Source organism: Camelus dromedarius, chromosome 3, assembly GCF_036321535.1.
Source record: "Camelus dromedarius isolate mCamDro1 chromosome 3, mCamDro1.pat, whole genome shotgun sequence".
Taxonomy (NCBI): domain Eukaryota; kingdom Metazoa; phylum Chordata; class Mammalia; order Artiodactyla; family Camelidae; genus Camelus; species Camelus dromedarius.
The window spans coordinates 79,120,520-79,134,436 of NC_087438.1; the positions used below are offsets into that span (position 1 = coordinate 79,120,520).

A 13,917-nucleotide genomic window follows, 5' to 3' on the forward strand; every position below is an offset into this window, starting at 1 on the left:
TATCTGATTTTAAATACTGATAAATAATTATTTAAAGATCCAATAAAAATGTATATATATCATAGGTCAAATCTAAAAACACTGTAAATGACAAACGGGCTGAATTGTGCTGTACGACCTGATTCATCTTGTTTTCATACATGTGCTCAAAACAAAGTTTCTCCTACCATCTTCTAAAAAAATACCATACTAGGGATAGGAGGCAGAGCACAGGAAATAGATTTACTCAAGACTTCATATTCCCTTTCTCATTCTATCACCACTGCTAAAGAACAAAATATATATGTACATACATATATACACACACACACACATATATATGTATATATATATTAAGTATTGCTTATAATTTATTTTATTAATACTTTTTTTTGTGGTAAGTAACTATTTAGAAAAAGTTATGAATAGTTTCTCCACAATTCACAATGGCCTGGTACTGTTTTGGTCAATATGCTGCTGTGGAATGTGAACATTCACTGGTCCATAAAGTTTCACAAGATGGCCTCTCACAAGTATATCAATTAGAATTATATTGTAATATATAATCCTATGCTATTAAATTATACAAGGAGTTAGAAAATATTTCTTAATAGTTTTATGAAATACTCCAACCTTGAAATTCTCCTTCATTTATTAATATGGCAATTCCAACCATGAATGGCAATTCAGGAAAAACAATTTGGGCTTTTTATATAGTTCTAAAGCATACATACCATTTTAATTCCTCATGTCTAAGAGATGACTTAGTTTGAGACATAGACGTCCTAATTTGTCAGGACTTAAACAGGTGCAACTGGAATAACATTTGGAAAGATGACATCTGTTGTTAAGCTTATTTTTTCCCCACCATCAGAAAATTGGCTTTATTTCTAATTTTAAAAAAAAGTTGACTTCGGCAAATTGAGGTTTAAAACTAAGCACGCCAATATGAAATGAACCATTTTTCCAAATATACACTAGATTTCCTTTGGGAAGGGCCATTATTTAAGGGTTTTTTCTTCACTCTAAGAAATAAAAATAAAAATTTAAGTATTACAATACCTAAACAGTGATAGTAGTAATTTAATTTTTATACTGATACTTTTAAAACTAAAAAGCCAATATTTATTATCACCAAGACTTTAACTTCATTACAATTAGCTAGGTCATAGAATGAAGAAAACAAAACAAAGCAAAATCCCAGTCCTCAACCCCTAAATAGTACGTTTCCCTCCCACTTACCTGAAAATACAAAAATATAAATGACCATGTACGGAGTGATACCATTAAATTTAGTTGAGCGGTGCTTTTTTTTTTTTTTTTACTTACATGTTTACTTACTTACTTTGAAAAAATTAGAAAATCATCAGTTTCAAATTAGAGCAGCTAGCACACTAGTGGCAACAAACTAAAGAAAAAAAGTTCAAGTGGCTAAAAATAACTGTTATAAAAGTACAATTTACAATATCATGTATCTCAGAAAAATAAAATCACTAGATGTCTTCCCTTACAGATGACTATTTTCTCTGCAAAAAAGCAACTAATGATTTGAGATTAAAATCAAACATAACTATTACTGACCTCAGCAACATCTAAAATAAATGACCCACACAACACAAAACTTTCACATTCATGATCACATAGTTAAATTACTTTTCCTTCAATTACATAATAGTCTTCTTAAAACAATCTATTAGAAAATTATTAGATTAGTTAAGCCTATTCATTTTTGCTATGAAGTTACTTTCATTTATACACAAAAGTTTAATTGGCACATTTTACTTAAGAAAAAGACAAAATAAGTCATTCTTTTTAAAAATTATGGGATCATCTGTTTTCAAAGAATAATCCCAGATACTTAATTCATTAAAGCAATGTTCTACCATCAGCAGTCAAGCTTTTTAAATGATCACTAAGTGTTCACCCGATTATCACAGCTATGTGAACTGTAAACTTCTTTTGAAGATTTGTGTCCATTTTATAATACGATACAACTTTGTACTGAAGAGTTTTTTAAAAAGATAAACCTACATACATACAGTTAATTTACCTCAAAGAACTTAGAAATACAGTATAAACATTAAGAACCACAACAGAGTCCACCGTGGTTCAAACTCCAACAAAGATTTTCTTGAAACCTAGTACAAAGGTTACTGGCTCAAGACCATATACCAAAGTGACATTGGCACAAGATTCGATTGTAAGACTCTACCTCTGAAAAAAAGAGCACACTTGGTTATACATGGCTTTTAACCTTGAGCTACAGTTACGCTACAAATCCCCCCACCCCGCTTCCCAATCTAAAGTCAGTCATGTGGAGATGTGTACATTCTCTGAGCATTGTTTAGAGTCCTTGGTTTTCCAGCTCTGATGGAGATCTCGTAGGCGTTCAGAAGTCCGTGTGCTTACATTCAGAGCAGGATGAACTTTACAAATGCCACTTTCCTCCATTAGTGACAGGCCACAAATTCCAAAGTATGCATGCAAAGCATCTGAAAATAAGGCATTTTTTATCACAACAGGCATTCTTATTTGTACATGTTACAAAATATTTTAGCTGCTTATGAGCCCATCAGTACATTAAAAATAAATTCAGAAAACTACTTACTACAGGTTTTGAAATATTTGCTTTCTCAAAGTCTCAAACACCAAATTTTTAAAAATCAGATGATCTATTATTCAAGAAAATCATCACTAAAAAAGAAAACAGTTCCTGGCTGAAGAAGTGACATTCCCAACATCCTCTATGATTAAAGAACAGACAGAAAGAGTAGCAGTAATATAAAAGACTTCTCCCTCTAACAGGTTATCCCTTTGTTTAATACAGAATATGGAAGCAAGGGGCTTCATATTGTAAAATTAATTTTTTTTCTTAAAAATGAAAATAAATTTCTGAATCTAAGGAGCATTACCCATCCTCTCTAAGTTGTACCTCTGACAGTTTCTAAACCATATAGAAAGCAGCTTAGGCAAACAACCCAATCTGGAATGCTGTACCATATTTAATTTTCCTATTTTGGGTAATGTCAGTCATTCTAAAAAATTTGACCTGACAATAAAAACAAACTCACACATTCTATTTGGTTATAATAATATGCGCATTCATATCATAACAGTTCTTCTACACTGGCCTCACTACAGTTTCCCATCTTTCAGCGGGCAGCAACCTTCTTCCATTAAAATGGTCCCTGAAATCACAAGGCTATTGCTTGCCTGAGAGCCTTATATGGACTTCTGAAGACCTCAGAGCTCAGCAGTTATGGAAACACTACCAAAAACAGATTTTGTAGCAGTCAAAATTTTTTTCTATTTTTGAATTGGTCATCATTTATGGCCTCATGAGCTATTAAAGTTCAAAACATCTTACCAAGTCAAACTTTGTCAAAAGAATTCAAGAGAAAGTTTTACTTACAGAAATATTTACTTTTCAAACAGGAATGACAAATAGTTGTGCTTACTCAATGTTATTTGTGAAAAAGTTAGTTCACCAATGAAAGCCTATGTTAACCCCCTCCTGTATCGTTTTCAGAAAATGCTTAGGTTTCCTCTGGCTAATTTTCCTAATTTTCAGACCACAAAAAATAAATTTTATTTTACCTGTACTATTATATTTTCCTTGCAGATATTCTAAAATTACAAAAGGCACAAAGTAACAAATTTTCTTGTCTATAAATGAGAAAATTTTTCTAGGAAAAAATGCAACAGGAAGAGGAAATACATTCAGAATAACATAAAATAGGATCTTACACTTTCCAGGTAATACAAAAATAAACTTTTTTTCTCAAGAGGATTTTTGTAAAAGCCAATGAACCAGAAGTTAAATGTTTAAAGCCTCAAAAATAAATTTAAAAAAAAAACTCCTTATCTGTAGGTGGTGATGTATTCAAGCTCTTTAGATGCTGAAATATGTTTTCTTCATAATAAAACTTGATTCTTTTCCTGTTTTTTCTATAAATATATATAAAATCTCTTTGTGTCAAATCTGCTACTAGATTAATTTATTGGAACCAGGAATAAGCTAACTTTTAAAATTCTTGTTAAAGTGATTTTTGAAACAGGTCTGGGAACAGATCTTTTCCACATAAATTCAATTTATCATACACAGACTTTCTATGCTCTGTAATGTATAGGATCTAAAGACACTGTAACATATCTAAAAAATATCACATCCAAGTATTCACACAAATGTTAAAGTTAGCAACTGATCTCTCTGGAAAAAAAGCTCCAAGAATTTTCTTTTAAAAAAGCTATTATTAACACTCAAAATGTATTTCAATGTTTATATAAGAAATACTTTTCAAGAGACTGTCACTCCCCTATTCCTATTAACTGTTAAAACAGTTCATTATTTTTTAAATTAGCATCATGCACTGACTGAAAACAATGGAATCAATACCAAAATAACTGTTTCCTTGAAGCACTTTTTAAACATATTTATAGCTATGTGTTACAGATACCAAAATTTTTAAATAATATTTTGCTTAAGAAATTAAAAGCATTGTACATTTTTAAAATAAATATATTTTGCATGAAGATACAAGTAAATATGAATGTGAGGAAATAATCCTGTTCATTTCAGGAACAAAAATATGATTCCACGAGCCCTTTATTTATATTTCGATTCAGGTACGTATTCAGACCATAACAGTTCTATGACAAGAGATGAGCTGAAGCGGTTCTAGACTAATAATAAAAACCATGATTCTACTGCAATGCTGCAAAAAATAATCATTCCTTGAATCTAGTTTCATATATTTATAGTTAATACTTACCAATTTGCTTATCAAAAGTGTCAGCATTCTGACTTATTTTTAACAAACTCTTGAACTGATTTTTTTGGAAGCTGTAGATTCAATTTGCTGGAGGTGAAAACATAATGGGGAGGGGCAAGTAGCTTGAGAATTATGCGAGAGGTGGGAGGAGAACCAAATCTTGGGAGGACCTGTGTGCCATGCCAGCTGACTCTGAGTGTTAAGACTTAAGTCTTTGAATGATTTTAACAGATTTAATAGAAGAGTTCAGATTAGAGGTTCTCAACCGTTTTTGCATTAGAGATCCCTTTGAGAGTCTGAAAAGAGCTTTTACCCTTCTCCTTCCCTTTAAGCAAATGTACAACACAAAGTGCCAACAGGAGGGGCACAAGATTACAGGCAGGAAGACTGATAAGACCTCTGCAGAATCCTAGGCCTGAACTTGGACCTAGTGACACTAAAGTCCTGGAGCAGGGTAGAATATGGAGATAATGAATTGGGTTGGCAGGTTAGGTCTGAGGGGCCTGCAGACAGTATCCATGTAATTACTGACTTTATTATATTAGAGCATGCACCTTGGAATAAGGCCTTTCTGGAAAATAGCAGAATTAGCCACATATTTTGAAGAAATGTCATTATTAATAAAGATATTTCATTTTTCTGAAGAATCCATTTAAAAGAACTTATGAAATAAAGAATCCTTTGTTCTTCACATCCATGCCATTCCTGAGTTTGGAAAGCATGGAATACTGTACTGTGTGAATCTATTTGGTTCCTGAGTTTTAGAGTGACTAACCATTGAGCGTTCAGATAGCAAAATATTCACCTAGAAAAATAACATGAATCTGCCAAAATTCAGGTAAGAGTATGGACAGTGAGGGACATCTGTATTCATGATTTGCGAATTTTGACTTAATAACTTCTGAAAAGAGTAAGAACTAGTTCCCCTTTTGGATTTAAGAGTAATTTATTCTACATAGCTTAAGTGGTAGCTAATAATCCTGAGATCTGGGATGAACCAAATGGTTCTATTTTGGACAAGGACCATTTAGACCATCTGCTTATTGCCTTAAATAAAACAAAACACCGCTAAGTGAAATATTTGCAGGAAAAAAGGCAAACTATATCACTACATCTTGATAATCAAGCCCTTCCTTTATACTCCCCAACACCCTAAATCAACTCTAAAGTTAAACAATTCACCTTTTAAAAACCTATTATTTAAACTAAGTCTAAAATTGTGGCTAAATTTTCTATCATATGCCCTTTCTGACAAAGATGCTTGAAGATCTACTCAATATATAAACAAAAGAAAAGTTGCTCTGCATTTATACAAAAAATAAATTACCTGGATGACTATCTGGCCACTTGGCAAATCCCCCTACGAGGCGATCTTGAGTTGATAAGATGTAATTTCGATTTTTTTCAAAGTTAGTGTACTGGAAAATTTTCAGAAGCTGAAATGACATGACAAATATAAATTTATTGACATAAAACTTTCATATTGACCTTTGGCTCAATTTTCAGGTATATATCATTTAAATATGCTTTTCTCTAGAAAGGCTCTCAGAGCAAGTCTCTGGGACTTGAACATTTAAAATTATCAACCACATTATCTTTTTTTGTATCATCCTATAAAATCTACTCTCCTTTTCTTGACTCACTATTTCATTCTTTTGAACCATACCCAACTGACTTCTCCGCACCACATAGCTACATTCAAAACACAACATCCCAATGTGCTCAACTTAATCAGTTATTTTAAAAACTGCAATTTTATCTATCCATATTTTAACTTATGATAGCCTTCTGAACTATTAGTTACAAACTGCTAGTAACAAGAACTAAAAATATTTCAAAAAAGAGCAACAAAAATTATTAATCAGGTTCTAGAGACAGTTTTGTTTAAGAATGGTAAAAACTTAAAGTTCTTTAATTAGGAAAGATAAAAGGTGACACAAACACAATTTTAGCATAACATCATATAGTTTAAAAATTTAAGACATGTATTTGTCTTTTCTCTCAAGATCCCATTAAAAAGAGCTACATAAAGGATAAGCCAAACTGTGAATGGAACGGGGTAGGGAGAGAGCAGTAGATTGTTAACAGAGTTCATGAAATGTCTGTAAGAGACAAAACAGTTGAAGGTGTGTTAATAAATCAGAGAGACACAAAAGGTATTGATAATTAGTGAATAAGCATTGTTTCTCAAGAAGAAAAACAAGATCAGTAAGAGAGTTACGGTACAGATAAGAAATAAACATATTCATTCTTTTTCATTTAATTAACAGAATATGAGGAAAGAGAGACACTAGAATTCTGATGCTAGAAACATTTTCCATCAAGTGGCATATGGGTCATTACATAAAAAGAAGAATCTACAATCTTAACACTGTAGTTGGTTTAGCAATAAACTATTTATAAGCCACAATAAGTGATTATTGGTTTTCAAATTACAGAATCAACCTACAGGTAAGGCATAAAATAATTGATTATTGTTACCAAACAAAATATGAATGTTAACTAACTTGACATTATAAAAGTAAAGGTAAACCAAAAGATTTAGAAGGGAGAAGAAAAGGTTCAGAACTGAAAAAAAACAAAACAAAACAAACAAACACCAGTAACAATTTGCTGAAAAAAAGGGAAGCCAAATTTTCATTTTTTATAGTTGGGAATCAAACATAATATCTAAAGATGTTAAGTCCAGAAATTGGCAAACTATTTAAAGTCATCTACAAGAATTAAATTTAAAAAATGTTTAAAAGCAGTTCCATTTAGAAAGTTGTCAAAGACCACCAAGGTCATATCAAAAATACTCAAGAATCAATGTGAAGGGGCTCATACTGGCTAAAGATGAGACAATTTGAGCATTAAAAAGAACAATGTATTGAATTAAAATGGATAAAATATATTAAAAAAATCTGTGAGTTCACAATGATACTCAAAGGGTAAAAAAAAAAACAACAACCTAATTTCCAATGATTTTATTGGAAAACTTTAAAGGATGCTAGGGAACCAACTCACTGTACTGAATGAACATTATTAAAATTAAGAGAATTATCTGCCTTTCTCTACACAGCCATACCTCAAGTTAAAGTGAAATTCTTCTTTGTAAAAGAATCCTAGTTAATAAATTTGGAGGGAATGATAAAATATAACCATTTTGCAACCCCCAGTGACATAATGGTTCTAAGTAAAGATCCTCAGTGGCTGCTAAAACTATTCCATAAAAAGATGATTAAGTTTTTATACACTAGCAACAAACAATCCAAAAGGAAATTAAGAAAGCAATTCTATTTATAATAACTTCTAAAAGAATTAAATATTTAGGAATAAATCTAATCAAAGATGTGAAAGATTTGTATGAAAAAACTGTAAAACACTGCTCAAAGAGATTAAAGATCTCAATAAATATAAAAAATCCCATCATTACAAATGGGAAGATTTGACATTGTTAAAATGCCAACACTACCTAAAGTAATCTATAGTTACAATGTAATCTCTATCAAAATTTTAACAGCCTTTTCTCTAAGAAATGGGAAATCCAATCCTCAAATTCACATGAAATTGAAAGGGGCCCTGAAGAACCAAAACAATCTTGAAAAAAAATAAAGCTGAGGACTTACACTTCCCGACTTTGAAACTTACTACAAAGCTACAGTAACTAAAACAGTAAGGACCAATGGAATAGAATGGAGAACCTGGAAATAAACTCTCACATACATGATCAGCTGATTTTTGACAAAGGTGCCAAGACGATTTAATGGGTAACAGACTGTCTTTACAAAAATGGTACTGGGAGAGCTGAATGTTCACATGCAAAAGAATGAAGCTGAAGCCCTTGTTTTATACCATCTATAAAAATTAACTCGAAGTGGATCAAAGACCTAAACTTAAGAGCTAAAACTATAAAACTGTTGGAAGAAAACATTGGGGAAAATCTTCATGACATTGGGTTTTGCAACAATTTCATGGGATAACAACCAAAAGCATGGCCAACAAAAGAAAAAATAGATAAACTGGATATTTCTCCAAAGAAGATGGTCAATATGCACATCAAAAGATGCTCAGTATCCCTAATCATTAGGGAAGTGCAAATCAAAACCAATGAGATACCATCTCATACCTATTAGAATGGCTATTATGAAAGAAAAAAACAACAAAAAACAAGTACTGGTAAGGATGTAGAGAAATTGGAACTCTTATACATTGCTAGTGGGAATGTAAAATGGTACAGCCACTGTGGAAGACAGTTTGGTGGTTCCTCAAAAAGTTGAACACAGAATTACTATATAATCCAGCAATTCCTCTCCTAGGTAATTATCCAGAAGAAATGAAAACAGAGACTTAAACAGATATTTATTTTACATCAATGTTCATAGCTACCTTATTCACAATAGCCAAAAGGTAGAAATAAGCCAAGCGTTCATCAGCAGATGAATGAATAAACCAAATTGGTATACACATTACTATATATACTATTACATTAGAGCATTACTAAACCATAAAAAGGAGTGGAATTTTGATGTATATGAGAGTATGGATGGACCTTGAGAACATTACGCTAAATGAAATAAGCCAGACACAGAAGGACACATATTGTATGACTCTACTTATACAATGTACCTAGTATAGGTAAATTTACAGACCATAAAGTAGAGCAGAGGTTACCATGTAGTCTGGGAGGGATGTGAGAATGGGGAGTTACTGTTTAACAAGTAGAGTTTATGTTGAGGATGATGAAAACATTTGGGGTATAGACAGTGGTAACAGTTACACAACACTGTGAACTGTACAGTTACAAACAGTTTAACTGATATTACATTATACATAGATTTTCACCAAAATCTAATTTTTTTAAAAAGCTGGTGGAAAACATTACAACAGACACATCAGTTTTGATAACTATTTGATAAAAGAAAAGACAATTAGAGATTATATTATACGCCTCTTGATATGATGCAATAGGAATTATATACCATCCTGACTTGCTATGGCTGGGTTTTTAGATGAGATAACAATATTATAGTTCCATTTTTTAAAAAACTATTTTCATTTAGTGATTATACTGAAGAATTTCCAGATAATGTAAAAAATGATGTCTGGGATTTGCCTTAAAATAATACAGTGAAGGGAAGGGAAGTGAGTAGGTGTATGGATGAACGAAGGTTGACTTTGGGATGAAAACTGTTGAGACTGGTTGATGAACATATAGGGGTTCATTAAACACTATTCTCTCTTCTTTAAGAGTATTTTTGAAACTTTCCATAATTAAACCAAAAATTAAAATGGTGCCCTTGAGGAATGGCATTGGAAGTAAGAGAAGAGACAGAGGCTACTGCTATCATTTCAAATCATTCTATTTTCCCAATTTATTTCAACCACATGTATGAATTTTGTTAAAGAGAAAAAAATTAGAATACTATATAGAGGAATACAGACTTTTGTTAGATTCCAGAATATTAGAACTAAGTGATACTTTTTAAAGGTAAAAAGGCAATTTTAAGATGTGGGAAGACTTGTGGGTACTCAGTGGCTAGAAACCTTATAGAATTAGAATTAGGTATATCAAAAGGTAGATGAGGAAAATGTAGGAACATATTAATCAATATATTCCAGAAGGCTCACACAAATAAATTATTAAAAAACCAAAAACCTTAAATGGTTTTTAAAGGAATGATCCATGGATTATCTTTTAAGATTAGTATCTTCCCATAAATCCTTTACTGGTATGTTCAGACATATCTCTGCTCTAGAAGGACTACTGATCAGTTTCAGTTACAAGTTTTTTTTGACATTATGCCTACTTTCTCACAAAGGTTCTGAGACACTGGAGTTTTTTAAGAATTGAAATTTTCAAGTAGTACAACAGATAACTGAATTCTGGGGAGAAACCACACAAAGACTAACTTTGCCAGAGCAACAGGAAAAATTTTGTAGTCTAAACTTCACAATATTAAATGAACATTACAAAGACCAAACCCTTTAAGCACAGTTTTTATTAATAAAGAGTAAAGGTTTCTCATTTTTATTATTTCACTTACCTTTAAAGTTGCTCCCACCCAAAAAGAATAACAGGTGTCAACAGGCTTATTAGGTCTTCCGTGATAACCATTTTGTTGCCTCATTATACACCACCTCTTTATCCTGTTCAATTCTTTTTCTGAAAAAACTTCTTCTAGTTTACCCATCAGGCACAGTGATGCAATGCCACAAAAAGTTGATCCTCCTGTTAATTAAAACCACACAATACTTTAAACTTATTAGATGCCTGGGAAAATAATACAAAAATGACTGAAGAGAAAAAAAGGGTTAAATAATTCTAGAAAATAGTAAAATAAAAGTAAAATGAAAAGACAAGCAATTATAATTTTTAAATAACCACTAAACAATGAAGTCTTCAATACTAATTTGATGAAACAGAAAAAAATTTAAATAATTTAAAGCTATAACAACCATTTTTTAATGAAAAAAAAGTAAGACTTGGGAAGATTAAGAAACTTGTTCAAAATTACATGGTTAGTGGGAGAGTTGAAACCAAAATTTAGAACTACTACTTCCTTTTTACTACTCTATCGCCTGAGTCGGATTTTAATTCCCTTAAAGACAGTGTATAGCTTATGAACTTGGAGGTTCCAACTACCTAAAGCTACTAATTTTCACATATAACATAAACCAGAAGCTTACATGCAGTCAGCTTAAGAAATTTAAGGAAGAAAAATTTTAGCAAGGAGAAAAGGAAAGTGTGCATGTGTGTGAGGTGGGGGTGTGGAGCAGAACACTGTATCTGTAAGTAGATGTACAATACATATCCATGCTCGCTATGGTACAGTGAATAATGCCCCTCAACAATAATCCAAGTCCTAATCCCTGGAACATGGGCATGTTAACCTTATACAGCGAAAGCGACTCTGTGATGGAGGTTAAGGATCTTGAGAAGGCAAGATTATCCTGGATGGGACGCGCCCTAAATGTAATCACAGGTGTTCTTATAAGAGAGGGGCAAAGTGAAATTAAACTACAGTCAAAGAGGCGATGTGACTATGGAAGCAGAGTAGGAAAATCTAATTCTTCCAAACCATATGAACATTTTACCCTAAAACTGTGTATCATAAGAGAATCACTAGAATGAACAGAATCATAACATTTGATAAATCAGTGCCTAGAAGGGTACAATGTATCCATTTAGTTTTCATGACAAATGGGCTCCAGGCTAAGGAGTAGTTGGAGAAGAGTAAATGAATTAAAAAGAAAAAGAAAACAGTATATTAAATACCAGTTAGACTGCAGAATTAGTAAGAAAAGCATATGATGAAATTTGATTGATATCAAACTGTAGAAGAGGTACACATTCTAAATTCAGCCTCCTCAGCTGAGGGATGCAGAGTGGAATATAAGATAACCAATTCATCGAATATTTACTGAACAACTACAGTGTTCAAGGGCATATGGAGTAAGACAAAAGTAAGACACGATCAGCTTACAACCCAGCAGAGAAGATAAGGTAAACAGAGGTAAATGGTATGAACCAAAGATTATGAGAACATAGAAAAGGGAGAAATTACATAGGGCTGGAGGGGACAAGAGATGAAAGATTTTACAAATTGACAGCAGAACCACACATAGATGGGTAAAATTTAAAGATTAAGAAAAGGTAAATGAAGAGAAGCAGGTGAAAGGGAAGCATTTCAGGTAAAGGAAACAGAGTATCAGTGAAGTCCAGTGGTGAAAAGGCAGCTAAGAACGTGTAGAGAAAACATTTTCTCTGCGGCCTAGAGCGCAGGGAAGGGATCTCTCACATGTGTGTCCGCAAAGCAAGGCTGGCACTGGGTCATGGAGAACTACACTGAGGGATTCAAGTGTGGGGGGAATGGCACTGCTGAGCAAGCACAGGGTTTCAAGAGGGTTATGACACTTACCTGATATGTGAGTCTACGAGGTAAGTTACTTAACCACTCTGAGTGAAACTGTAATAATTACTGTGGCAGTTCTGTACCGTGTTAACTTGGCTAAGCTAGAACTGTTTCCCAGAATCCCCTTCCTCACATGGTCTGAAGTTAGAGAAATCTGTGTGAGATCTGCAGGGTGGAAGTGAAGGAGCAGCCAGTGCCCTGGCTGTGGTGAGAGCAGGTAAGACACAAGGGCAGAGGTTCTGGTACACTCCAGCTTGCCCTTATTCTCCCATGGACTTTCAATCCAAGCTCTTTTTATTTCTGGCTCTAGTGACACCAGGCCCACAAATGGATGCAGGAGTAAGAGCCCTCCAGTCACATTCTGGCAGCTGGATGGGCCTGGCTCTCCAGATTCTACTGCAAGGTCTCACTTGTCCACCTGTGGCAGTGCTTCTGGAGAGCCCGCCAGTGACTTCCCTGATCTACCAACTACCCTTTTTAAGCCTTTACTTCTCCACCTTCTTCCACAACCACGTAAAATCTTACTCCTATAAAAAATTCCTATTCTTGCATATTCATGATGACTTTGCTTCTGACTGAAACTGACTAATACAAAGATGTCTACTCTCAGAGGGCTAGTGTTAAGATTAAATGAGACTAAATGGTAGCTGGCACAGAGCATCTGCTTAATAAATTCTTTTTCCTTTTAGTCTGTAAAAGATTATAAACTGGTGACCATGGAGGACTGGTATGACTGGCAAATTAAGAACAACAACAAAAAAAAACAGAATAGGAGATTAAATACCCCAAATTCTGGATTTCTGGCTTTCCTGAAAAAATCAGTAGATCTGGTAGTAATAGTTTCACATTCCTAAACAGGAAAAACAGGCTTGGGAGGAAGGAAAGAGAACGATGGTTTTAAAAAATGTGCAGCTTGAGAGGCTGCAGTGATAACAAAGTGGATGTGCCTGGCAAGCACATGGAAAGGGTATATGCAACTCAGAAGCAACAGTACAGATACAGAAACAAAGTTTGGGTGCCATCACCCCAGGGATGATTGACAGAGAACCATCTATTAGTTCATTCAACTATGTGCCACATGTTACAGGTGTGCGGAATGCAATAGTGAATAAAAGAGGCCACAACCCCCGTTCTCATGAGGCATACATTATGTGGAGACAGACAATAAACAAATAAGTAAAATGTACGTGATACGGAGAAAAATAAAGCCAGAAAGGGGGACAGGGAATGCAGGATGTGTATGCGGTTGGTTTGTAATAGGTGCATTTGTG

The 13,917-nt window shown here is 33.4% G+C and overlaps 1 protein-coding gene across 1 annotated transcript in view; it reads right to left on the bottom strand.

Annotated features, from left to right (window-relative positions):
• Positions 1 to 613: 613 nt before the first annotated feature.
• Positions 614 to 13,917, bottom strand: part of PGGT1B (protein geranylgeranyltransferase type I subunit beta) — a 43,667-nt gene continuing 30,363 nt past the window's right edge. Inside the window, exons 7-9 of the mRNA XM_010987502.3 lie at positions 10,778 to 10,962; positions 6,079 to 6,187; positions 614 to 2,471 (exon numbers count right to left, since the gene is read on the bottom strand). Coding sequence (XP_010985804.1) covers positions 2,290 to 2,471; positions 6,079 to 6,187; positions 10,778 to 10,962 — 476 coding nt within the window. The 3' untranslated portion in view covers positions 614 to 2,289. The remainder of the gene's footprint in view (positions 2,472 to 6,078; positions 6,188 to 10,777; positions 10,963 to 13,917) is intronic.